Consider the following 27,589-nt stretch of genomic DNA (forward strand, 5'->3'; position numbering starts at 1 on the left):
GGGGGGTTCTCCCGCCTGCAGGCCGACCTCAACTGCATGAGGGACCTGTCCGCCTCACCCGGCCCGGGCCCGGGTGGCCCTGCCCCGGGTGGCCCCGCCGTCCCCTGGAGGTACGTGCTCAACCTGTGCGGCCAGGACTACCCCCTGAAGACCAACCTGGAGCTGGTGCTGCTGCTCAAGGGCCGCTGGCAGGGCAAGAACATCACCCCGGGCATCCTGCAGCCCGACCACATCAAGCACAGGACCACTCACGTCCACCGCGAGTACATCTCGCCCGCACAGTCGTACGTGGTGAAGACGGCCACCATGAAGGCGCCGGGGGGTCCCACACGGACTCCGGCTCTACTTCGGCTCCGCTTACTACGCCCTGACCAGGGAGTTCGTGGAGTTTGTGCTGCGGGACCAGAGGGCCAAGGACCTGCTCCAGTGGTCCAGGGACACCTACAGCCCCGACGAGCACTACTGGGTGACTTTAAACCGCATTTCAGGTAAGCCCCTTCCCCCCCCCATGTCCTCTCCTCTCCCCCTTGTCCCCCCCTCTCCTCCCCCTTGTCCCCCCCTCTCCTCCCCCTTGTCCCCCCCTCTCCTCCCCCTTGTCCCCCCCCTCTCCTCCCCCTTGTCCCCCCCTCTCCTCCCCCTTGTCCCCCCCCCTCTCCTCCCCTTGTCCCCCCCTCTCCTCCCCCTTGTCCCCCCCCCTCTCCTCCCCCTTGTCCCCCCCTCTCCTCCCCCTTGTCCCCCCCCTCTCCTCCCCCTTGTCCCCCCCCTCTCCTCCCCCTTGTCCCCCCCTCGTCCCCCCCTCTCCTCCCCCTTGTCCCCCCCTCTCCTCCCCCTTGTCCCCCTCTCCTCCCCTAACCTTCCTCCCCTAACCTTCCCCATCTCCCCCCTTCTATCCCTACCTTCCCCTTCCCCCTCTCCTTCCCCTCTCCTCCCCTTTCCCTCTCCTCCCCTTCCCCCTCTCTCCTCCCCTTCCCCCTCTCTCCTCCCCTTCTTCCCCCTCTCCTCCCCTTCTTCCCCCTCTCCTCCCTTCTATTCCCTAACCATCCCCCTCTCTTTCCCTTCTCCTTCACCTCTCCTGTCCCTAACCTTCCTCCCCTTACCTCCCCCCTCCTCCTCCTCTCCTTCCCCCCTCTCCTCCCTTCTCCTACCCTAACCTCCCCCCTCTCTTTCCCCTTCTTCTGCACCTCTCCTTCCCCTAACATTCCCCCCTCTCTTTCCCTTCTCCTCCCCTCCCCCACCTTCTTCCCTCCTCATCCCCCTTCCCTCCCCTAACCATCCCCCTTTCCTCCCATTCTCCTCTCCCCTCTCCTTCCCCCTCCTCCCCTAACCATCCCCCCTTCTCCCCTCCTTTCCCTCTCCTCTCCTTCCCCTTCTCCTTCACCTCCCTTTCCCCCTCCTTTCCCTCACCTACCCTAACCTCCCCCTCCCCTCCCCACCCCTTCCCCAGGTGAGACGGCTGCATCGTTTCGTATCCGACAGCAGGTCTCAACTCACTCCAACAGCGCGCAGATGTGCTTGGCGATCTCCTTCTCAATGTATCGATACAGCGGTGGAGTTGCTGCCTCGCTGGGCCAGGGACCCGGCTTCCACCCTCAACGGTGATCCTGAGTCCCTGTGACCCTGCGTGGGGTTTCTCCGGGTGCTCCGGTTTCCTCCCACACCCCCAAAGACGTCCCTGGTGTGTGTAGGATAGTGTTAGTGTGCGGGGATCGCTGGGCGGCACTGAGTCGGTGGGCCGAAGGGCCTGTTACCGCGCTGTATCTCAAACGAAACTGAAGCTTCGCCAAACCCACATGAACACTGCACACAATCTCTCTCTCCCTCTTTCCCTCCCTCCCTCTTTCCCTCCCTCCCTCTTTCCCTCCCTCCCTCTTTCCCTCCCTCCCTCTTTCCCTCCCTCCCTCTTTCCCTCCCTCCCTCTTTCCCTCCCTCCCTCTTTCCCTCCCTCCCTCTTTCCGTCCCTCCCTCTTTCCCTCCCTCCCTCTTTCCCTCCCCCCCTCTCTCTCTCCCCCTCTCTCCCTTTCCCTTTCTCCCTCTCTTTCTCCCCCTTTTTCTTTGTCCCTTTCTTTCTCCCTCTCTTTCTTTCTCCCTCTCTTTCTTTGTCCCTCTCTTTCTTTCTCCCCCTTTCTCTCTCTCCCTTTCTCTTTCCCCCTTTCTCTTTCCCCCTTTCTCTTTCTCTCCCTTTCTCTCTCTCCCTTTCTCTCTCTCTCCCTCCGCACTTCCCAACTGATTTGCATTTTTTCTCCAGAATTCTTTCGTTTTTAGATTTGTTTCTCTCCCCGCCTCCTGAAAGATTGTTTCAAAGTTCAAATGCGCGCAAATTAATCATTTAAAGTCATCCAAATGCTTTCCTTTCGAGAAATAATTAACAGCAATTGTTTACAGTTGGTGGGGGGGTGGCAGTGTTAATATTCACCACCCCTCCCTTCCCCCTCTCTCCTCTCCCTCTCTTCCCCTTCACCTCCCCGTCTCCCTCCCTCCTCCCTCCCTACCCCCTCTCCTCCCTTCTCCCTCTATTCCTCCCTTCCCCCTCTCCTTCCCTCCCCCTTCCCTTCCCTCCCCCTTCCCTTCCCTCCCCATCCCTCTCCTTTCCACTTCTCCATCCCCCTCCCTCCCTTCCCCCTATCCTCTCCCCCTCTCCCTTCCCCCTCTCCTTCCCTCCCCCTCTCCCTCCCTCTCTCCTTCCCTCCCCCTCTCCCTCCCTCTCTCCTTCCCTCCCCTCTCCTTCCCTCCCCCTCTCCTTCCCTCCCCCATCCCTCCCCTCCCCCCCATCCCTCTCCTTTCCCCATCTCCATCCCTCTCCCTCCCTTCCCCCTATCCTCCCCCCTCTCCTCACCCCCCCCCCCCCCATTGACCTTGGCTTGCATTTCTTGCTGTGAATGTCAAAAATAAATCCTCTTCCGTTCTGATTAACATTTCAACCGCAGGCATTTTTGCTCGTGTTAAAGAGAAATGGTGTCATAAACCAGGTCAGAGACACACACGTGGTGAAACCGAAGGCAGGGTTTCCTTGATAGACACAAACTGCTGGAGTAACTCAGCGGGTCAGGCAGCATCTCTGGTGAGATGGAATGGGTGACGTTTTGGGTCGAGATCCTTCTTCAGACCCTTGATGTGAGAAACAGAAACTGTGTTCCTAAGCTGTGTTCTCAATTAGGCCATTCGGCCCATCAAGTCTACTCCGCCATTCAATCATGGCTGATCTATCTCTCCCTCCTAGTCCCATTCTCCTGCCTTCTCCCCATAACTTCTGACACCTGTACTAATCGAAAATCTATTTATCACTGCCTTAAAAATATCCACTGACTTGGCCTCCACAGCCTTCTGTGGCAAAGATTTCCACAGATTCACCACCCTCTGACTAAAGACATTTCTCCTCACCTTCCTAAAGGAACGTCCTTTAATTCTGAGGCTGTGACCTCCAATCCTAGACTCTACCACTAGTGGAAACATCCTCTCCACATCCACTCTATCCAAGCCTTTCACTATTCTGTATGTTTCAATGAAGTCTCCCCTCATTCTTCTAAACTCCAGTGAGTACAGGCCCAGTGCCGACAAACGCTCATCATAGGTTAACCCACTCATTCCTGGGATCATTCTTGTAAACCTCCTCTGGGCCCTCTTTAGAGCCAGCACATCCTTCCTAAAATATAGTGCCCAAAGTTGCTCACAATATTCCAAATGTGGCCTTACCAGCACCTTCTAGAGCCTCAGCATTACATCCCTGTTTTTGTAAACAAGTCATCTTGAAATAAATGCTAGCAGTGAGTTTGCTTTCTTTACTACTGATTTGACTTGCAGATTAACTTTTTTGGGAATCCTGCACCATCACTCCCAAGTCCCTTTGCACCTCCGATTTCTGGATTTTCTCCCCATTTAGAAAATAGTCTACCCCATTATTCCTACTACCAAAATGCATGGCTCCACACTTTGCCACACTATATTCCATCTGCCACTTCTCTGCCCACTCTCCCAACCTGTCCAAGTCCTTCTGCAGAGTCCCTGCTTTCTCTACACTACCTGCCCTTCCACCGATTTTCATATCATCCGCAAACCTGGCCACAAAGCCTTCGATCCCCTCGTCCAAATCATTAATGTACAAAGTGACGAGCAGCGGCCCCAGCACCGAGCCCTGCGGAACTCCGCTAGTCACTGGCAGCCAAGCAGGAAAAGCCCCCTTTATTGCCACTCTCTGTCATCTGCCGTCCAGCCAACCTGCTATCTATCTCTGCCTTAAAAATGATCCACTGACCTGGCCTCCACAGCTGTCTGAATGAACCAGGTGCCAACCTGTCTCTGTCTGCTGATAATATCTGTGATACACAGAGATGTTTTGTTGAGGTTTTTGGTGACAACAGCTTAATGGTAGCTGTTTGTAACATTGACATCTCCAGGCACAGCGGACTGATAATCTGAAAGGTTGGGTCTGCTGTTCGTCAGGTGCAGCTCCAGCTTTGTTGATTGTTAGCATTGGACCTAAGCCATTGCAAGCTGTGGCGTTAGAGCATTTTTTTTTATCATCAAAGGATTACAGAGCCTTTGAGGCTCTCCGTAAAGCAATTCCAGTTAATCCCATTCCCCTCTGTTTCTGTGTAGCCCGTAAAATTATTTTCCTTTAGGAATGGGAGTAATAGGTCGGATAGACGCACAGAGTCTCTTGCCCAGAATGGGGGAATCTAGAACCAGAGGCTGGCCTCCAAACCCTTCCGAATTTGGCGGAAAGTTTCCGCTTTCTTGTTTCATTTCCGCCATTTAGATTTCATTTCGCGTATTTCGGTAAAAACACGTGTCTCGCCGTTCGCCCGGCCTCGCCCCGCCGCTCGCTGGGCCTCACCGGGCCGGGTCTCGCTTCATAGCGTGAGGCCCGTTGATGTTGAGAAGGGATGGGGGGGGGGTGTTGGGGTTGGGGCGAGGGGAGTAGGGGTGGGGGAGTGGAAGGGAGGGGGAGGGGGGTGGAGGAGGGGGGAGGGGAGGGGAGGGTGGAAATGGGGAGAAGGGGGGGGAGGAGAGTGGGAGGGGAGGGTAGTAGGAGCGCAGGGGGGACATGGACTGTTGTGATTTGCTGTTGAAGACCACTGGAGCAAGTCTGTCTTCAATGAAATTAGGTATGTGCAGTTTTAGACAATAGACAATAGGTGCAGGAGGAGGCCATTCGGCCCTTCGAGCCAGCACCGCCATTCAATGTGATCATGGCTGATCATTCTCAATCAGTACCCCGTTCCTGCCTTCTCCCCATACCCCCCTGACTCTGCTATCGTTAAGAGCTCTATCTCGCTCTCTCTTGAATGCATTCAGAGAATTGGCCTCCACTGCCTTCTGAGGCAGAGAATTCCACTTAATTTAAATGAAACTCTTTCTTCATAACTTAGTCATACATTTTATGACCATTGGTCTTTTATTTAGTACCAAGAGAATTGGGATGTGTAAGGAAAAAGCAAAATGGAAAAAACAAAAACAAAACAATTTTTTCTTTGTGTTATGAAAAGTATTTTTGTTCAATAACCTTTCTATAAATAGCAGAGTATACTCATGACAGGCCTGACATTGTACATGTAGTCCAAGACCTACAGACTGTTGGAAATAATCACTGTTTTTCACACATGAATGTAGCGTATGCTCATTTGTCGTGCATACTTTTGTTTTGCTGAAAAGTTGCATTACGTGCCATATCATGAATTTTGATGTAAAATTCAGAATTTTGGACATCAAAATTATGAGTTTGCAAAATTAAATGTTGGGAGATCTGCAGAGGACATAGGTTTAAGGTGAGGGGGGGAGGGAAGAGGGGTATGTTTTTCCGACGCAGGGTGGTGGGTGTATGGAACGAGCTGCCGGAGGAGGTTTTGTTGAGGCAGGTAGTATTGCAACGTTTAATAGACATTTATAGACAGGTAATAATAATATATTCCTTTATTCGTCCCACAACGGGGAAATTTACAGTTTTTACAGCAGCAAAGTGGATAGCAAGAGATCATTCATTACAAAATAAATAAAAGATATATAAATTGTCATCAGTTTTCTGTGTGTTCTTAGGTGTTACTGTTGACTCGTCTGCTGGGAGCAGTGCTGGTTGTGCAGTCTCACAGCAGCGGGAAGGAAGGACCTCCTATATCTCTCCTTCACCTACTTGGGGTGAAGGAGTCTGTCACTGAAGGAGCTATTCAGTGCAGTGACAGTGTCCTGCATGGGGTGGGAGTCGTTGTCCAGCAGCGATGTTAGGTACATAGATAGGACAGGTTTAGAGGGATATGGGCCACACGCAGGCAGGTGGGACTAGTGTAGCTGGGACATGTTGATGGGGGTGGGCAAGTTGGGCCGAAGGGGCCTTTTCCCACACTGTATGACTCGATGACTACCCTGTTCTTTTCGACACATGGAACTGCAGTAACTCAGTGGAGTCACTCCAGCACTCAGTGTCATGCCCTGAAAACAAGGAAATGGAGTTGCTGCTTTAGCAAGGGAAGACACACAATGCTAGGGTAACTCAGCGGGTCATGCAGCATCCCTGGAGAACACATGATGTTTCAGGGTGTTGTGGGAAGAGGAAGGAAGAATGACTCGGAGAAACTAAGCAGCCTCCGGATCTGGTCTCTTCACATTAGAGGTCGTTCAGTAATCTTATTGAAACAGTACACGCAGAGCTGAATGGGAGACTTGACGTTTGCTTCAGCAGTCTAGGACCAAATGTCAAAATCTCAAAATAAGAGTTCATAGGATATAGGAGCAGAATTAGACCATTTTTAGACCAGAATTAGATCGGCCTGTCAAGTCTACTCCGCCTAGGGTTGCCAACTGTCCCATGTTAGCTGGGACATCCCGTATATTGGGCTAAATTGGTTTGTCCCATACGGCTGTGGGCCCTGACACTGTAGGCCCAGACAGAATCGGTCCAGAGGCCCAGGCGCCGCCTAACGGAGGTTACGTAGCAACCCGCCTTCCGGCCCGGGCGGCCGCCATAGGTGGAGCGGGAGCACGTGACCGCTGGCTGGGTGAGGCCACGTGGGGCGGTGACATCACCTTTTGTCCCTTATTTGGGAGTGAGAAAGTTGGCAACCCTAACTCCGCCATTCAATCATGGCTGATCTATCTCTCCCCCCTCTCAACCCCATTCTCCTGCCTTCTCCCCATAACCCCTGACACCCTTGTTAATCAAGAGTCAAGAGGTTTATATTTCAAGCCTGAGATTAGATTTGTTTTTAACCCAGAGCTGAATAGGTAGGGTGGATGTAGTCTTTTACCCAGAGTCGGGGAATCAAGAACCACGGGACGTAAGTTTAAGATGACGGGAACGGTTTAATAAGAACCTGAGAAGTAACCTTTCAACGCAGAGTGTGGTGGATATTTAGAAGGAGCTGTCAGAGGGGGTAGTTGAGGAGTCTGTGTGGAGTTTACATGTTCTCCCTGTGACTGCATGGGTTTTCTGCGGGAGCTCCGGTTACCTCCCACACTCCAAAGACGTTGGATTGGAGGGTTAATTGCCTTCTGTAAATTGCCCTTCGTGTGTAGGATACGAAAGTGGGATAACATCGAACCAGTGTGAACGGGTGATCGATGGTTGGCATGGACTCGGTGGGCCGAAGGGCCTGTTTCCAACTTGTATCTCCAAACTAAACGTAACTGCACAACCTTTAGAACTGTCGGGGCGGCACAGTGGCGCAGGGGTAGAGATGCTGTCTTACAGCGCCAAAGACCCAGGTTCGATCCCGACTAGGGGTACTGACTGTACGGAGTCAGTCTCCTATGAACTCTTATTTTGAGATTTTGACATTTGGTCCTAGACTGCTGATGCAAAAGTCAAGTCTCCCCTTCAGCTCTGCATGTACTGTTTCAATAACAGTACGGCATGGTGGCGCAACGGTAGAGTTGCTGCTTTACAGCGAATGCTGTCTTACAGCGCCAGAGACTCAGGTTCGATCCTGACTACGGGCGCCGTCTGTACAGAGTTTGTACGTTCTCCCCGTGACCTGCGTGGGTTTTCTCCGAGATCTTCGGTTTCCTCCCACACTCCAAAGAGTGTGTAGGTTAATTGACTGGGTAAATGTAAAACAAATTGTCCCTAGTGTGTGTAGGATAGTGTTAATGTGCGGGGATCGCTGGGCGGCGCGGACTTGGTGGGCCGAAAAGGCCTGTTTCCGCACTGTATCTGAAATATGAAAAAATATGAAATATAAAATAAAAATAAGATTACTGAACGACTTCTACTGTGAAGAGACCAGATCCGGAGGCTGCTTAGTTGCGTGACCTGCGTGGGTTTTCCCCGGATGCTCTGGTTTCCTCCAAAGACGTACAGGTTGGTAGGTTAATTGGCTTGGTAAAATTGTCAATTGTCCCGTGTGTGTGTGTGTGTGTGTGTGTGTGTGTGTGTGTGTGTGTGTGTAGGATAGTGACAGTGTGGGGATCGCTGGTCTGCGCAGACTCAGTGGGCTGAAGGGCCTGTTTCCGCGCTGTGTCTCTAAACTAAACTCAGCTGTACTGTTGCATTTGCTCTGGTAGCACAACATGGCTCAATGTCTCATACTGCTCTGGATAATGTGAGTCAACATAAATACAGAGAAGGAAAGAGAGAGCTTTTATCGGAGGTGGTGGCGTATGTTTGGATAACGGTTTGAAAAGCGGTGAGTAAGTTGGATGGATTTGTGGAAAGAATTTCAGTGTTCCGAGGCAAGATGACAGAAGGCTTTGGAGTGAGTAATTTTATTAGCCTTGGTTGTTGATCCTCTGAGAGAGAGTCTTTTTCCATAGTGTACAAGCTTAAGAAAAGTACAGGGATAGACACAAAAAGCTGGAGTAACTCAGCTGGACAGACAGCATCTCTGGAGGGAACGAATGGGTGACGTTTCGGGTCAGGACCCTGCTTCAGATGTTTAGACTTTAGAGATACAGCGCGGAAACAGGCCCTTTGGCCCACCCGCTCCGCGCCGACCTGCTATCCCCGTACACGGGCAATATCCAACACACACTAGCGACAATTTACCATTTTTACAGAAGCCATTTAACCGACAAACCTTTGGAGTGTGGGGGGAAACTGGAGCACCCAGAGAAAACCCACGCGGTCACAGAGAGAACGTACAAACTCCGTGCAGACAGCACCCGTGGTAAGGATGGAACCCGGGTCTCCGGCGCTGTAAGGCAGCAACTCTACTGCCGAGCCAGCCCTGTATGGTGCTGTTGAAATTCTGTCCTTTAAATATGAGGAACAGTTTTAGGTCATCCATCTCGAGTGATCATAACAAGAGGAGTTGAGTATAGGAGCAAAGAGGTCCTTCTACAGTTGTACCGCACCTGGTGAGACCGCACCTGGAGTACTGTGTGCAGTTTTGGTCTCCAAATTTGAGGAAGGATATTCTTGCTATGGAGGGCGTGCAGCGTAGGTTCACTAGGTTAATTCCTGGAATGGCGGGACTGTCGTATGTTGAAAGGCTGGAGCGATTGGGCTTGTATACACTGGAATTTAGAAGGATGAGGGGGGATCTTATTGAAACATATAAGATAATTAGGGGATTGGACACATTAGAGGCAGGAAACATGTTCCCAATGTTGGGGGAGTCCAGAACAAGGGGCCACAGTTTAAGAATAAGGGGTAGGCCATTTAGAACGGAGATGAGGAAGAACTTTTTCAGTCAGAGAGTGGTGAAGGTGTGGAATTCTCTGCCTCAGAAGGCAGTGGAGGCCAGTTCGTTGAATGCTTTCAAGAGAGAGCTGGATAGAGCTCTTAAGGATAGCGGAGTGAGGGGGTATGGGGAGAAGGCAGGAACGGGGTACTGATTGAGAGTGATCAGTCATGATCGCATTGAATGGCGGTGCTGGCTCGAAGGGCTGAATGGCCTACTCCTGCACCTATTGTCTATTGTCTATTATTCGCTGTGGTCACACCTGACGAGCCACAGCCTTCATCTAACCTTGTGTACAATGTGCGGGTCAAGTCTCTTTGCACAGAGGGTGGTGAGTGTCTGGAATGCACTGCTGTAGCTGGGACATGTTGGTGGGGGTGGGCAAGTTGGGCCGAAGGGGCCTTTTTCCACACTGTATGACTCGATGACTGCCCTGTTCTTTTCGACACATGGAACTGCCGTAACTCAGTGGAGTCACTCCAGCACTCAGTGTCTTGCCCTGAAAACAAGGAAATGGAGTTGCTGCTTTAGCAAGGGAAGACACACAATGCTGGGGTAACTCAGCGGGTCATGCACCATGTGACATTGAAGTGACTTTTGAACAGGCAAGCAGATATGCAGAGAATGGAGGAGTCCGAATTATGTGTAGACAGATAACAGTTGGCATTATGGTCGGCACGGACCACTGTGGGCTGAATGGCCTGTTCTTGTGCTGCACTGTTCCACTGGCAAAGCTTGGCATTTGTGATCCATCCCAGTGCAGCAGTGGGTAGAGTTGAGCGTCTGACCAGAGCGGTATAATTCTCTGTGGAATTCTCTGCCACAGAAGGCAGTGGAGGCCAATTCACTGGATGTTTTCAACAGAGCGTTAGATTTAGCTCTTAGGGCTAAAGGAACCAAGGGATGTTGGGGGAAAAGCAGGAGCGGGGTACTGATTTTAGATGATCAGCCATGATCATATTGAATGGCGGTGCAGGCTCGAAGGGCTGAATGGTCTACTCCTGCACCTATTTTCCTATGTTTCTATGTGTAATGGTTGTGTTTGGAGATAGACACAAATTGCTGGAGTAACTCCACGGGTCAGGCAGCATCTCTGGAGAACATGGATAGGTGACAATTCGAGTCGGATGAAGGGTTACGACCCTAAACGTCACCTAATCCTTTTCTCCACAGATGTTGCCTGACCCGCGGAGTTACTCCAGCACTTTGTGTCTATCTTCGGTAGAAACAAGCATTTGCAATTCCTTCCTACACATTGGTTTTGGTCGGGTCAGATCTTGATATTTTACCTGAGAAAACCTCCCATATTGCTAAATGGGTTGTTTCCGTGATATGGATCCAGTAAGGATGAAGGAATAGCAATATATTTTCCAATTCCGCCAGGATTGTAGAGATGAATGTGGAATTCATTGGGTGCCGTCAATGGATATTTTTAAGGCAGAGATAGATAGATCGATTCAAAAGAGAACTAGATAGAGCTCTTAAGGATAGCGGAGTCAGGGGGCATGGGGAGAAGGCAGGAACGGGGTACTGATAGAGAATGGTCAGCCATGATCACATTGAATGGTGGTTCTGGCTCGAAGGGCCGAATGGCCTACTTCTGCACCTATTGGCGATAGATAGATAGATAGATAGATAGATAGATAGATAGATAGATAGATAGATAGATAAATTCTTGATTAGTATGGGTGTTGGAGGTTATGGGGAGAAGGCAGGAGAATGGGGTTAGGAGGGAGAGATAGATCAACCATGATTGAATAGCGGAGTAGACTTGATAGAAACATAGAAAATGGGTGCAGGAGTAGGCCATTCGGCCCTTCGAGCCAGCACCACCATTCAATATGATCATGGGTGATCATCCAGAATCAGTACCCCGTTCCTGCTTTCTCCTCATATCCCTTGATTCCGTTAGCCCTAAGAGCTGTACTCTCTCTCTCGAAAACATCCAGTGAATTGGCCTCCACTGCCTTCTGTGGCAGAGAATTCCACAACTCTCTGGGTGAAGAAGTTTTTCCTCATCTCAGTCCTAAATGGCCTACCCCCTTATTCTTAAACTGTGACCCCTGGTTCTGGACTCCCCCCGACATCGGGAACATTTTTCCTGCATCTAGCCTGTCCAAACCCTTAATAATTTTAATAATTTTGAATGACCTAATTCTGCTCCTATCACTTATGAATCTGTGCGTAATGGTGTTTTCATGTGAATGCTGTTCTTATCTTGGGTGGTAGTGGTCACTGTTTAAGGTGGTGCTGTTGGTATAAGCTAGGTTTGTAAACAGGTGACACCTGTCACCATTTTCTGGATGGTGTCCATTGTTGCCCAGTTCAGGGTGGTGAGTGGAATGTAGTCAAACTGAGTACATAGTCCCAGATGGTGCCATGTTTTGAGTGATTATTTATATCTTTCTTGTGTGAGAAGGAACAGCCGATGCTGGTTTCAACCGAAGGCAGACACAAAAGGTTGGGGTAACTCAGTGGGTCAGGCAGCACCTCTGGAGCAAAGGAATAGGTGACGTTAGGGGTCGGAACAACTTCTTCAGATATATAAATTGGAATCAGGGTCCGCACCCAAGACATCACCTGTCCATGTTCTCGAGATGTTGAGTTGAGTTTATTGTCACGCGTATCGAGGTACAGTGAAAAACGTTTGTTGCGTGCTAGTCCACGAATCTGTCCCTAAATCTGGACATGTGCACTCTCACACTTCTGCACCTTTTGCCTGATGGGAGAAGAGGGAGTGGCCAGGGTGCGACTCGTCCTCAATTATGACCAGCTGGCAGTTTTCGCAATAATTGTTACCAACGCTGTTCCTCTCCAACTTCCAGACACTAACTGAAATGAAATTTCACGGCTTTTCTGCTGGCATTTGAACTTGGGTCTGTAAATGATAAGCCCAGGCCTCATAATTCTCGGTCTGGAAATTGAAGCACTACTTTGCCACTGTATGCAAGTCCAGACGGTTAGATTTACTTTGAACATTAGAGATACATTCGAGTCCACGCCGACCAGCGTTTACCCCGTACACTAGCACTATCTTTAGGGGAGGCACAGTGGAGTTGCTTCCTTACAGCGCCAGAGACCCGGGTTCGATCCCGATTATGGGTGCTGTCTGTGAGGAGTGTAGGTTTGAAGGTTAATTGGCTTGGGTTTGTGTACTTGGTATCAGTGTAAATTGTCCCTCGTGTGTGTAGGCTTGTGTTAGTGTGCGGGCATCGCTGGTCGGTGTGGACTCGGTGGGCTGAAGGACCTGTTTCCGTGTTGTATCTCTCAAGTAAACTAAAGTCTTACACACTAGGGACAATTTACACTAAACTCTTACACACTAGGGACAATTTACACTTTTTACCGAAGCCCACAAACCTATGCGTTTCTGGAGTGTGGGAGGAAACCGGAGGACCCGGAGAAAACCCAGGCAGGTCATGAGGGAGAACGTACAAACTCCGTACAGACAGCGCCCGTGGTCAGGATTGAACCCGGATCTGGCGTCGTAAGGCAGCAACTCTACCCTGCGTCACTGCGTTAAGCTTGGGCATTGGGCAAAAATCAAATCACTTTTCGTTTTCACATTTTTTAAATTTCTCTTTTCTTTGGGCGGAGGAGGAACATTTCATGAATGTGTTCTGAAACCAAAATTCCTGGCATCATGTTTGGCACAGAAGTTGTGGAGCAAAGTCTGTGTTTGGTGTAGTTTTCGTGCTGTTGAGTGTTTCAGTGTAGTTTTCGTTTATAATAATAATAATAATAATGCATTACATTTATATAGCGCTTTTCAAATACTCAAAGACACTTTACAGGGATTTCTAGAACATAGAGAAGTGAATAAATAGATAAATAAGTAAACGAACAGAGAAAGGAGACAGAAGGTGAGGTGACCTTCAGTGGTTGAAGGCAGTGCTGAAGAGGTGAGACTTCAGTGATGTTTTGAATGTGGTGAGTGAGGAGGAGTCTCTGACGGTTTGGGGTAGTGAGTTCCATAGGGTGGGAGCAGCGATGGAGAAAGCCCTGTCCCCCCAGGATCTGAGTTTGGTCCGGATGGGGGGGGACAGGAGATTGGCAGCAGCAGAGCGGAGGGTGCTGGTGGGAGTGTGTCTGTGGAGGAGGTCGGTCAGGTAGGATGGGGCCAGGTTATGGAGGGCTTTGTAGGTCATGAGGAGGATTTTGTACTGGATTCTCTGGGGGATGGGGAGCCAGTGGAGTTTGTAAAGGACGGGGGTGATATGGTCACGGATCGGGGAGTGGGTGAGTGGTTGGAATGTTTTAGTTGTCGTGTTTTAGAGTGGGTTGTGTATTGTAGTGTTCTAGTATAGTTTTAGAGAAGTTCTCGATCATCTATCTTAAAAGTAGTTTTATTTTAGCTTGTTGCATTTGCTTGCATTTAATTTTTATTATTCTTCTGGCCCATAAACATTGTTAATCATACGACAGCTCAATGCAAACTAAATTATTCAGTTTAAACATTTTTAATTTGAACCAGACATGTTTCATTTGAACCAGACATGAACCAGACAAGTTCTTTGATGACACTATTATTGTCTAATTTAGTCTTGCTCCATGGCGAACGAATGAATGATATTTTACTGTCGAGTTTAGAATAGTTTACTTTAGTTATTTTAGTTTAGAGATACATAGAAAATAGTGCAGGAGGAGGCCATTTGGCCCTTCGAGCCGCCATTCATTGTGATCATGGCTGATCTTCCACAATCAGTAATCTGTGCCTGCCTTCTCCCCATATCCCTTGATTCCACTAGCCCTCAGAGCTCTATCTAACTCTCTTAAATCCATCCAGTGATTTGGCCTCCACTGCCTTCTGTGGCAGAGAATTCCACAAATTCACAACTCTCCGGGTGAAATAGTTTCTTCTCACCTCAGTTTTAAATGGCCTCCCCTATATTCCCCTGGTTCTGGACTCCCCCAACATTGGGAACATTTTTCCTGCATCTAGCTTGTCCAGTTGTTTTATAATTTTATACGTCTCTATAAGATCCCCTCTCATCCATCTAAACTCCAGTGAACACAAGCCTAGTCTTTCCAATCTTTCCTCATATGACAGTCCCGCCATCCCGGGGATTAACCTCGTGAACCTTCGCTGCACTGCCTCAATAGCAAGGATGTCCTTCCTCAAATTAGGAGACCAAAACTGCACACAGTACTCCAGATGTGGTCTCACCAGGGCCCTACACATCATGGAAACAGGTCCTTCGGCCCACCGAGTCCACGCCAACCAGCGACCACCCGTACACCAGTTAACTACGCCAGTGAACTACACTAGTACACTACCCTACAAACAAGGGACAATTTTACAGAAGCCAATAAACCTACGCCTTTGGAGTGTGTGAGGAAATGGGAGCACCCAGGGAAAGCCCACGTGGCCACAGGGAGAACGTACAAACTGTACTCAGTCGGCTAGATTGTCCGTCGCTGGTCTTGAGTACAAAACTGCGGTTGGCAAGGATGTTGGCAAGGAACCGCACTAAATGACGGTCAGGGATGGTTCGGAGGAGTTTCAAGATCAGGCCCTGGTGCCACACAGTATCATAGGCGGTGCTGAGGTCCACCAGTGTGAAGCTGTCTTCGATGTCGTTGGTCAGCTTGACTATTTGGTGGGTGGTCGCTGGTTGGCGTGGACTCGGTGGACCAAAGGACCTGTTTCCATGATGTGTAGGGCCTGGTGAGACTACATCTGGAGTATTGTGTGCAGTTTTGGTCTCCTAATTTGAGGAAGGACATCCTTGCTATTGAGTTTCAGCGACCACGCCGAAATCCGGCTCGTTCAGCGGGTAGTTGAGGGTCAACGATTGGATCGAGCCGGGCCACGAGAAGCCGTTCGAGGAGCTTGTACGGGACACAGAGGAGTGAGATGGGCCGATAGTTCCTTGGGTCGTCCGCAGGCTTGTTTGGTTTTGTAATCTTAAACGTACAAACAGGCAGCACCTGTAGTCAGGATTGAACCCCAGTCTCTGGCACTGTAAGGGGTGGTAGTTGAATCAGGTACGTTAGTGGCATTTCAGAGTCACTTCGGGCATTGTAAGCAATTTTGGGCACCATATCTGAGGAAGCATATGCCAGTGCTGGAGAGGGTCCAGAAGAAGTTTACAAGAATGAGCCAGCACCGCCATTCAATATGATCATAGCAGATCATCCAGAATCAGTACCACATTCCTGCTTTTCCCCCCATATCCCTTGATTCCGTTAGCCCTAAGAGCTAAATCTAACTCTCTCTTGAAAACATGAATTGGCCTCCACTGCCTTCTGTGGCAGAGAATTCCACAGATTCCACGGGCGGCACGGTAGCGCAGCGGTAGAGTTGCTGCTTTACAGCGAATGCAGTGCCGGAGACTCAGGTTCGATCCTGACTACGGGTGCTGCACTGTAAGGAGTTTGTACGTTCTCCCCGTGACCTGCGTGGGTTTTCTCCGAGATCTTCGGTTTCCTCCCACACTCCAAAGACGTACAGGTATGTAGGTTAATTGGCTGGGTAAATGTAAAAAAAATTTTAAAAAATTGTCCCTAGTGGGTGTGGGATAGTGTTGGTGTGCGGGGATCGTTGGGCGGCACGGACTTGGTGGGCCGAAAAGGCCTGTTTCCGGCTGTATATATATGATATGATATGATTCACAATTCTCTGGATGAAAACGTTTTTCCTCAGTCCTAAATGGCCTACCCCTTATTCTTAGCGTGTCCATTCCCTTAATGTTTCTATAAGATCCCCACTCAACCGTCTAAATTCCAGTGTATACAAGCCCAGTCGCTCCATTCTTTCATCTTATGACAGTCCTGGCATCCCGGGAATTAAGCTCGTGAACCTACCTTGCATTCCCTCAATAGCAAGAATGTCCTTCCTCAAATTAGGAGACCAAAACTGCACACAGTACTCCAGATGCGGTCCCACTAGGGCAGAAGGACCTCTTTGCTCCTTTCAGTGACTGATGATCATGGACACCCGGATCTCTTTGTACTTCCCCTTTTCCTAACCTGCTACCATTCAGATAATAATCTGCCTTCCCGTTCTTGCCACCAAAGTGGATAACCTCACATTTATCTACATTATACTGCATCTGCCATACATCTGCCCACTCACCCAACCTGCCCAAATCACCCTGTATCCTAATAGCATCCTCAGAAGGCAGTGGATGCCAATTCTCTGAATGCATTCAAGAGAGAGCTAGATAGAGCTCTTAAGGATAGCGGAGTCAGGGGGTATGGGGAGAAGGCAGGAACGGGGTAGTGATTGAGAATGATCAGCCATGATCACATTGAATGGCGGTGCTGGCTCGAAGGGCCGAATGGCCTACTCCTGCATCTATTGTCTATTGTCTCTTCACAGTTCACACTGCCACCCAGCTTTGTGTTATCTGCAAAATTGCTAATGTTACTTTTAATTCCTTCATCTAAATCATTAATGTGTATTGTAAATAGCTGCGGTCCCAGCACAGAGCCTTGCGGCACTCCACTGGTCACTGCCTGCCATTCTGAAAGGGACCCGTTAATCCCTGTTCTTTGTTTCCTGTCTGCCAACTAATGTCAGTACCCTACCCCCAATACCATGTGCTCTAATTTTGCCCACTAATCTCCTGTGTGGGACCTTATCATATCATATCATATCATATCATATATATACAGCCGGAAACAGGCCTTTTCGGCCCTCCAAGTCCGTGCCGCCCAGTGATCCCCGTACATTAACACTATCCTACACCCATTAGGGACAATTTTTTACATTTTACATTTTACCCAGCCAATTAACCTACATACCTGTACGTCTTTGGAGTGTGGGAGGAAACCGAAGATCTCGGAGTAAACCCACGCAGGTCACGGGGAGAACGTACAAACTCCTTACAGTGCAGCACCCGTAGTCAGGATCGAACCTGAGTCTCCGGCGCTGCATTCGCTGTAAAGCAGCAACTCTACCGCTGCGCTACCGTGCCGCCCGGTAGGCTTTCTGAAAGTCCAGGTGCACTACATCCACTGGCTCTCCCTCTGAGCCCGAGTGTATCTTTGGTGTGACAACCTCACCTGTAGGTCCTGTCCAGGAAGCTCTCGTTTTATCCGGATGGCCCTGAGGTGATCCAGCTGCTGCTCCAGTTCCCCAACACGGGATCAAGGGATGTGGGGAGAAGGCAGGCACAGGTTACTGATTGTGGACGGTCAGCCATGATCACAATGAATGCTAAAGTTTAAAGGAGATGTGTGGGCCAAGTTATGTACACAGAGGGTTTCTGGGTGCCTGGAACACACATCCAGGTGTGAAGATGGAGGCTGAAACTATAGTGGTGTTTGAGGCACAATGGCAATGGATATGCAGGGAATGGAGGGATATGGATCACATGCTGGCTGGAAGGGCCAAATGGCCTCCTCCTGCACCTATAGTCTATGTTTCTGTGTTTAACCACTCCTCAGTCGACCTGGCCAACCGATCAAGATCCTGCTGCTATTTTTGACAACCAAAAATTCTAGTTCTGATAGAAATATATAAAATTATGACAGGCGGACAGGAGGACAGTTAGAATCTTTCACCCCCATGATGGAAATGCCAAAGACTAGAAGGCATAGCCTTGAGGTGAGAGGGATATTTCTCCTGGACCACTAATATTGAAGCAACAACCAAGAAAGCACACCAATTTAGGATTAGTAAGCTTGGCCTGACCCCTGCAACTCTCACCAACTTCTGCAGAACCACAGTGGAAAGCATTGTATCAGGATGCATCACAGCTTGGTTTGGGAACTGATCCAGAAATTGCAGCGAATTGTGGATGCAGCCCAGGCCATCACACAAACCAACCTCCCTTCTATCGAAGAAGGTCTGTGTGCAGTTTTGGTCTCCAAATTTGAGGAAGGATATTCTTGCTATTGAGGGCGTGCAGCGTAGGTTTACTAGGTTAATTCCCGGAATGGCGGGACTATCATATGTTGAAAGACTGGAGCGACTAGGCTTGTATACACTGGAATTTAGAAGGATGAGAGGGGATCTTATCGAAACGTATAAGATTATTAAGGGGTTGGACAAGTTAGAGGCAGAAAACATGTTCCCAATGTTGGGGGAGTCCAGAACAAGGGGCCACAGTTTAAGAATAAGGGGTAGGCCATTTAGAACGGAGATGAGGAAAAACTTTTTCAGTCAGAGAGTTGTGAATCTGTGGAATTCTCTGCCTCAGAAGGCAGTGGAGGCCAATTCTCTGAATGTGTTCAAGAGAGAGCTAGATAGAGCTCTTAAGGATAGCGGAGTCAGGGGGTATGGGGAGAAGGCAGGAACGGGGTACTGATTGAGAATGATCAGCCATGGTCACATTGAATGGCGGTGCTGGCTCGAAGGGCCGAATGGCCTCCTCCTGCACCTATTGTCTATTGTCTGAAGAAGGGTCTCGACCCAAAACGTCACCCATTCCTTCTCTCCAGCGGTGCTGCCTACTCCCGCTGAATTACTCTAGCTTTTTGTGTTTGTCTCCCTTCCATTGACTCCATCTACACCTCACGCTGCCTCTGCAAGGCCAGCAGCATAATCAAGGACCAGTCTCACCCCGGCCACTCCCTCTTCTCCCCTCTCCCATCGGGCAAAAGGTACAGAAGTGTGAAAACGCACACATCCAGATTCAGGGACAGTTTCTTCCCGGCTGTTATCAGGCAACTGAATCATCCTACCCCAACCAGAGAGCAGTGCTGAACTACTATCTATCTCTTTGGTGACCCTTGGACTATCCTTGACCGGACTTTGCTGGCTTTACCTTGCACTACATGTTATTCCCTTATTCACTGTAAATGCACAGGCGGCACGGTGGTGCAGAGGTAGAGTTGCTGCCTTACAGCGAATGCAGCGCCGGAGACTCAGGTTCGATCCTGATTATGGGTGCTTGTCTGTACGGAGTTTGTACGTTCTCCCCGTGACCTGCGTGGGTTTTCTCCGAGATCTTCGGTTTCCTCCCACACTCCAAAGACGTACAGGTATGTAGGTTAATTGACTGGGTAAATGTAAACATTGTTCCTAGTGTGTGTAGGATAGTGTTAATGTGCGGTGATCGCAGGGCGGCACAGACTCGGTGGGCCAAAGGGCCTGTTTCCGCGCTGTATCTCAAAAAAAAAATTATTTTAAAAATCGATTGCAATCATATATGGTCTTCTGACTGGTTAGCACGCAACAAAAAAGCTTTTTCGACGTGACAATAAATTAAACTAAAGTTTAAAGGAGATGTGTGGGCCAAGTTATGTACACAGAGGGTTTCTGGGTGCCTGGAACGCACATCCAGGTGTGAAGATGGAGGCTGAAACTATAGTGATGTTTGAGGCACAATGGCAATGGATATGCAGGGAATGGAGGAATATGGATCACATGCTGGCAGAGGAGATTAGTTCAACGTGGCATTTTGGTCAGCACAGACACACGTTCAGGAGTGGAATTAGGCCATTCGGCCCATCGAGTCCACTCTGCCATTCAATCATGGCTGATCTCTGCCTCCTAATCCCATTTTCCTGCCTTCTCCCCATAACCCTTGACACCCATTCTAATCAAGAATTTGTCCATCTCTGCCTTAAACATATCCACTGACTTGGCCTCCATAGCCCTCTGTGGCAATGAGTTCCACAGATTCACCACCCTCTGACTAAAGAAGTTCCTCCTCACCTTTCTAAAAGAGCGCCCTTTAATTCTGAGACTATGACCTCTGGTCCTAGACTCTCCCACCAGTGGAAACATCCTCTCCACATCCACTCTATCTATGCCTTTCATTATTCTGTAAGTTTCAATGAAGTCCCCCCCTCAACCTTCTAAACTCCAGCGAGTACAGGCCCAGTGCTGTCAAACGCTCATCATATGCTAACCCACTCATTCCTGGGATCATTCTTGTAAACCTCCTCTGGACCATCTCCAGGGCCAGCACATCCTTCCTCAGATATGGGGCCCATAATTTGCTCACAGTACTCTAAATGCGGCCTGACCAGCGCCTTATAGAGCCTCAGCATTACATCTCTGTTTTTGTATTCCAGTCCACAGATTGGCGTCACAGGTAGATAAGGTGGTAAGAAAGGCTTTTGGCACATTGGCCTTCATCAGACAGAGTATTGAGTATTGAAGTTGGTAGGTCATGTTGCAGTTATATAAGACGTTGGTGAGGCCGCATTTAGAGTATTGTGTTCAGTTCTGGGCACCATGTTCCAGGAAAGATGTTGTTAAGTTGGAACGGGTGCAGAGAGGTTTTACAAGGATGTTGTCAGGATTCGAGGGTGTGAGCTACAGGGAGAGGTTGACTAGGCTGGGACTCTATTCCTTGGAGCGCAGGAGGATGAGGGGGTGATCTTATAGAGATGTATAAAATTATGAGAGGAATAGATCGGGTAGATGCACAGAATCTCTTGCCCAGAGTAGGGGAATCGAGAACCAGAGGGCTTAAAGTGAAGGGGAAAACATTTTTTAGTAATCCGAGGTGTAACTTTTTCAGGCAAAGGGTGGTGGGTGTATGGAACGAGCTGCTGGAGGAGGTAGTTGAGGCAGGGACTATTTCAATGTTTAAGATGCAATTAGGCAGGTACATGGATAGGACTGGTTTAGAGGGGTATGGGCCAAACGCAGGCAAGTGGGACTAGTGCAGATAGGACATGTTGGTCAGTGTGGGCAAGTTGGGTTGAAGGGCCTATTTCCACACTGTATGACTGACATTGTGGGCAGAAGGGCACGATCCTTTCCTGTGCTGTACCTTTCCATATTCTATGTACTTGATCCTGGAAATGGTGAGTCTTGCAACTAGTTTCACTTTACGCACTTGCATTTTTACTAACATGTTCTATGGGCTGTAGATAGACACAAAATGCTGGAGTAACTCAGCGGGACAGGCAGCATCTCTGGAGAGAAGGAATGGGTGACATTTCGGGTCGAGACCCTTCTTAGCGTCATAGAGTTATAGATTGATACAGTGTGGAAACAGGCCCAACTCGCCCACACCGGCCAACAATGTCCCAGCTACCCTAGTCCCACTTGCCTGCGCTTGGTCCATATCCCTCCAAACCTGTCCTATCCATGTACCTGTCCAACTGTTTCTTAAACGTTGGGATAGTCCCAGCCTCAACTACCTCCTCTGGCAGCTTGTTCCATACACCCACCACCCTCTGTGTGAAAAAGTTACCCCTCGGATTCCTATTAAATCTTTTCCCCTTCACCTTGAACCTATGTCCCCTGGTCCTCGATTCCCCTACTCTGGGCAAGAGACTCTACCCGATCTATTCCTCTCATGATCTTGCATAATTCTATAAGATCTCCCCTCATCCTCCTGTGCTCTATGGAATAGAGACCCAGCCTACTCAACCTCTCTCTATAGCTCACACCCTCTAGTCCTGGCAACATCCTCGTAAATCTTTTCTGAACCCTTTCAAGCTTGATCTGACCTCTGGGTCAAGACCTTAAGCGATCTTATTTCCAGCCTACTGTCCTCCCAATTATTCTCTATCCACGATGCTGCATCAAAAGCAGCCTTGTCCATTTGTTCATTCATTCATTTGCTGCCATTGTTCTCAACTAATAAAACATTATCGTGTGACTTTACCCAGAGAATGTTACGGAGTGCCTGTATTGAAATGTGACCCAGTCTTTTGTTGTGATATGGATATTGGCAATCTTGGATTACATTCATGGGGAGAAACAAAAGATATATTTTTCTGAACAGATTAATCCGTGAAATGATCACCACAAGATGATCAAGGTTAATTCCCGGGATGGCGAGACTGACACATGATGAAAGAATGAGTCGACTGGGGTTGTATTCGCTGGAATTTAGAAGGATAAGCGGGGATCTTAGAGAAACACATAAAATTATTAAGGGACTGGACAGGCTAGATGCAGGATTTTTTTCCCCCGGTGTTGGGGGGAGTCCAGAACCAGGGGCCACAGTTTAAGAATGAGGGGCAGGCGATTTAAGACTGAGATGATGCAAAACTTTTTCACCCAGAGAGTTGTGAATCTGTGGAATTCTCTGCCACAGAAGGCAGTGGAGGCCAATTCACTGGATGTTTTCAAGAGAGAGTTAGATAGAGCTCTTCGGGCTAAAGGAATCAAGGGATGTGAGGGGAAAGCAGGAATGGGGTACTGATTTTGGATGATCGGCCATGATCATATTGAATGGCGGTGCTGGTTCGAAGGGCCGAATGATCTGCTCCTGCACCTGTTTTCTATGTTTCTATAATAGAAGTGGGACAGTGCTGGGAGCAGAGACACAATCTAGCACAGAAACGGCGGAGATTTCAAGCGAGCACTTTGTATCTCTCTTCATAAAGTAACATAAGACTGCCAATGTAGCAGTTTTAAAGACGGTGATAGTAATGATATAGAGAATGCAGTTTAGTTTAGAGATACAGCGCGGAAACAGGCCCTTCGGCCCACCGAGTCCGCACCGACCAACGATCCCCGCACACTTACACTATCCTACACACACTAGGGACAATTTATACAAAGTGTACCAAGCTAATTAACCTACAAACCTGCACGTCTTTGGAGTGTGGGGGGAAACCGAAGATCTCAGAGAAAACCCACGTAGTTCACGGGGAGAACGTACAAACGCCCGACAGACAGCACCCGTAGTCAGGATGGAACCAGGGTCTCTGGCGCTGTAAGGTAGTAGCTCTGCCACTGTGCCACTGTACCAACATCGAGTTATTTAGCCTGGAAACAGGCCCTTTGGCCCAACTTGCCCACACCGACCGATATGCCCCATCTACGCTAGTCCCACCTGCCTGCATTTGGCCCATATCACAGGAGGCCAGTTCTCTGAATGCATTCAAGAGAGAGCTAGATAGAGCTCTTAAGGATAGTGGAGTCAGGGGGTATGGGGCGAAGGCAGGAACAGGGTACTGATTGAGAATGATCAGCCATGATCACATTGAATGGTGGCACTGGCTCGAAGGGCCGAATGGCCTATTGTCTATTGTCTATCCATGAACCTATCTAATTGCTTCCTAAAACTTGTGATAGTCCCTTTCTCAACTACCTCCTCTGGCAGCGTGTTCCATACACCCACCACCCTTTGCGTGAATAAGTTACCCCTTAAACCTATGCTATCTGGTTCTTGAATGATTCTAAAACAATGATTTGAAATTCAGTATCATTACGTAATAAAAAAGACTGCTGGTGCACATTTTCTCCTGAGATGCTGCCTGGCCCACTGAGTTACTCCAGCATTTTGCGTCCATCTTCAGTTAGAGATACAATACGCGCGATTACCCTGTAAACTGGCTCCATCCTGCACACTTGGGACAAGTTTCCATTTTTATAGTGTAGTGAGTCCAAAACGAGCGTTATTATCCAAAATACTTTATTATCCATAAGACCCGTTAGCCCAACCGAGGGTTCGAGACCCCCCCGCTAATCCGTATGTCCCTACAATAGAAGCCAAATAACCTGCAAACCTGTAGGACTTTGAGGAATGATTCCAGGGTCATTCCATTCCATGATTCCAGGAATAAGTGGGTTAGCACATGATGAGCGCTTGACAGCACTGGGCCTGTACTCGCTGGAGTTTAGAAGGTTGAGGGGGGACCTCATTGAAACTTACAGAATAATGACCGGCCTGGACAGAGTGGATGTGGAGAGGATGTTTCAATAGACAATAGGTGCAGAAGGAGGCCATTCGGCCCTTCGAGCCAGCACTGCCATTCAATGTGATCATGGCTGATCATTCTCAATCAGTACCCTGTTCCTGCCTTCTCCCCATACCCCTTGACTCCGCTATCCTTAAGAGCTCTATCTAACTCTCTCTTAAATGCATTCAGAGACTTGGCCTCCACTGCCTTCTGAGGCAGAGAATTCCACAGATTCACAACTCTCTGACTGAAAAAGTTTTTCCTCATCTCAGTTCTAAATGGCCTACTCGTTATTCTTAAACTGTGGCCAGCATTCGTTGTAAGGCAGCAACTCTGCCGCTGCGCCACCGTGCCGCTCCACGACTCTTGGTACGCGTAATCCAGGGTTGGGTCAGGCCCTGAACGTCAGGAACCGGAGTTGGATGCCCTGAGGCTTCCCCGAGTCCAAAGAAGGGACTCGACCCAAAATGTCACCCGTTCCTTCTCTCCAGAGATGCTGCCTGTCCCGCTGAGTTACGCCAGCGATTTGTGTCTTTCTACAGTATCATCATTGTTGCTCTCTTTGAAACTTCTCTATTGCCAGTATTATGTTCTTTAATGAAGACTGATACAAAGTACTCGTTTGGTATCTCAGAAGTCTGTTTCATCAAACCCGTTTGGTATCACTTCTACACAAGATTGTTTTTCTGGCCCCAGTTCAGCCCCACCTTTCTCGTAGTTATTCTTTCACAATTTAATCTCTTCAGAAAAACATTTTGCTTTTCTATTTTCGTGTAAACCGAGATAGCCAATAACCCTTTCATACAAAGACAGGATCACGTTTCAATTGAAAATCAATGATCTTTTTCCCCCCCCAGAGTGAAACAGGATTGTTTCTCGGTTGTTTCATGTAATTTAGTTTAGTTCTAGAGATACAGCACGGAAACAGGCCCTTCGGCCCACCGAGTCCGCGCCGACCAGCGATCCCCGCACACTAAATTCACTGGAGTTTGGAAGGATGAGAGGGGATCTTAGAGAGACATATAAAATTATAAAAGGACTGGATAAGCTAGATGCAGGAAAAATGTTCCCAATGTTGGGCGAGTCCAGAACCAGGGGCCACAGTCTTATAGACAATAGACAATAGGTGCAGGAGGAGGCCATTCGGCCCTTCGAGCCAGCACCGCCATTCAATGTGATCATGGCTGATCATTCTCAATCAGTACCCCGTTCCTGCCTTCTCCCCATACCCCCTGACTCCGCTATCCTTAAGAGCTCTATCCAGCTCTCTCTTGAATGCATTCAGAGAATTGGCCTCCACTGCCTTCTGAGGCAGAGAATTCCACAGATTCACAACTCTCTGACTGAAAAAGTTTTTCCTCATCTCAATTCTAAATGGCCTACCCCTTATTCTTAAACTGTGGCCCTTTCTTCTGGACTCCCCCAACATTAGGAACATGTTTCCTGCCTCTAACGTGTCCAACCCTTTAATAATCTTATACGTTTCGATAAGATCTCCTCTCATCCTTCTAAATTCCAGTGTATACAAGCCTTAGAATAAAGGGGAGGCCATTTAAAACTGAGGTGAGAAGGAACTTTTTCACCTAGAGAGTTGTGAATTTGTGGAATTCTCTGCTGGGTAAATGTAAAAATTGTATCTAGTGTGTAGGATAGTGTTAATAGTGTTAGTGTGCGGGGATCGCTGGGCGGTGCGGACTTGGTGGGCGGAAAAAGGCCTGTTTCCGCGCTGTATATCATATCATATCATATCATATATATACATCCGGAAACAGGCCTTTTCGGCCCTCCAAGTCCATGCCGCCCAGCGATCCCCGTACATTAACATTATCCTACACCCACTAGGGACAATTTTTACATTTACCCAGCCAATTAACCTACATACCTGTACGTCTTTGGAGTGTGGGAGGAAACCGAAGATCTCAGAGAAAACCCACGCAGGTCACGGGGAGAACGTACAAACTCCTTACAGTGCAGCACCCGTAGTCAGGATCGAACCTGAGTCTCCGGCGCTGCATTCGCTGTAAAGCAGCAACTCTACCGCTGCGCTACCGTGCCGCCCTATATATATGATATGATATGATACTGTTAAGAAACCTTTTTAGTTTAGTTTCTAGGTATAGCACGGAAACAGGCCCTTAGGCCCACCGAGTCTGCACTGACCAGCGATCCCCGTACACTATCACTATCCTGCACACCGAGGACAATTTACGATTTCTACCAAAACCACTGAACCTACAAACCTTGCTTCTTTGTGGGAGTGTGGGAGGAAACTAGAGCACCTGGAGAAAACTCACGGGGGGAACATACAAATCATATACTATACTAATTAACATACTATACATTTTGTATAGACAGCACTCGTGGTCAGAATGGAACCCGGGTCTCTAGTGCTGTCAGGCAGCATCTCTGGAGAAGATGGACAGGTGACGTTTCTGGTCGAGTCCCTTCTTCAGATGGGGGGCGGGGGGAGGGAGGGAGAGGGGGCAGGAAAGAAAGTTGGAAGAGAGGAGGGTGATAGGTGATGGCAGAGCATGGAGGTTAATAGGTGAACGCGGGCCAGGGGGTTCCCTGATAGGCAGACTGTTGGACAAAGGCCAGAGATGAGAAGACAAGTGTGAGCCCAAAAGGATCGAGTTGCGAATTGTGAAGCTTGAGGAAAGGTAGTGAAATGTGAAGCCGGTAGAAGGAATGTAGGTGATGGGGAGGGGGAGGGGAGAAACCAGTGTAAGCTCAGTCAGGGTTCAAGGAAGGGGTAGAGATAGGGGTTGCCAACTTTCTCACGCCCAAATAAGGGACAAAAGGTGACGTCACAGCCACGCGCCCCACGTGACATCACCCAGCTAGTGGCCACGTGCTCCGCTCCACCAATGGCGGCCGCGCGGGCCGGGAGGTGGGTTGCTATGCAACCTCCGTTAGGCGGCACCCAGGCCACCGGGCCTACAATGTCTGGGCCTACAGCGCCCCCCCCCGGGCCTAATACGGGACTATGGCGGTCCCGTACGGGAAAAACCAATTTAGGCCAAAATACGGGATGTCCCATTTAATACAGGACAGTTGGCAACCCTACGTAGAGATGCAGAAGCAAGGAACTGCAGGTGCTGATAAATACACAACAGGACACAAAGTGCTGGAGTAACTTCAGGGGAGTGAAGTTGGGGGTGGGGAGGGGGGCTGTATGTGGATTAGTTGCCTAAAATTGGAGAATTCTGTTCAAGTTTTTCCTGTGCTGTTGCTTTCCATATTCCATGTACTTGAACTGTGATATTGAGACTAATCCAATTAGCTTTACATTAGTACTTTAGTTTAGAGATACAGCACGGAAACAGGCCCTTCGGCCCACCGAGTCCGCACTGACCCGCGATCACCCCGTACACCAGCACAACAATTTTACAATTTTGACAAGCTAATTAGCCTACAAACCTGCACGTCTT

At 49.0% G+C, this 27,589-nt stretch overlaps 1 protein-coding gene across 1 annotated transcript in view; it reads left to right on the forward strand.

The window, feature by feature from the left end:
- The first annotated feature begins 6 nt into the window (after positions 1-6).
- Positions 7-27,589, forward strand: part of LOC144602019 (N-acetyllactosaminide beta-1,6-N-acetylglucosaminyl-transferase-like) — a 79,794-nt gene continuing 52,211 nt past the window's right edge. The window contains 2 exon segments of the mRNA XM_078414698.1: positions 7-318; positions 320-488. Of these exon segments, the coding sequence (XP_078270824.1) occupies positions 37-318; positions 320-488 (451 nt within the window). The 5' untranslated portion in view covers positions 7-36.

Source organism: Rhinoraja longicauda, chromosome 2 (genome assembly GCF_053455715.1).
Source record: "Rhinoraja longicauda isolate Sanriku21f chromosome 2, sRhiLon1.1, whole genome shotgun sequence".
In the NCBI taxonomy this organism is placed as follows: domain Eukaryota; kingdom Metazoa; phylum Chordata; class Chondrichthyes; order Rajiformes; family Arhynchobatidae; genus Rhinoraja; species Rhinoraja longicauda.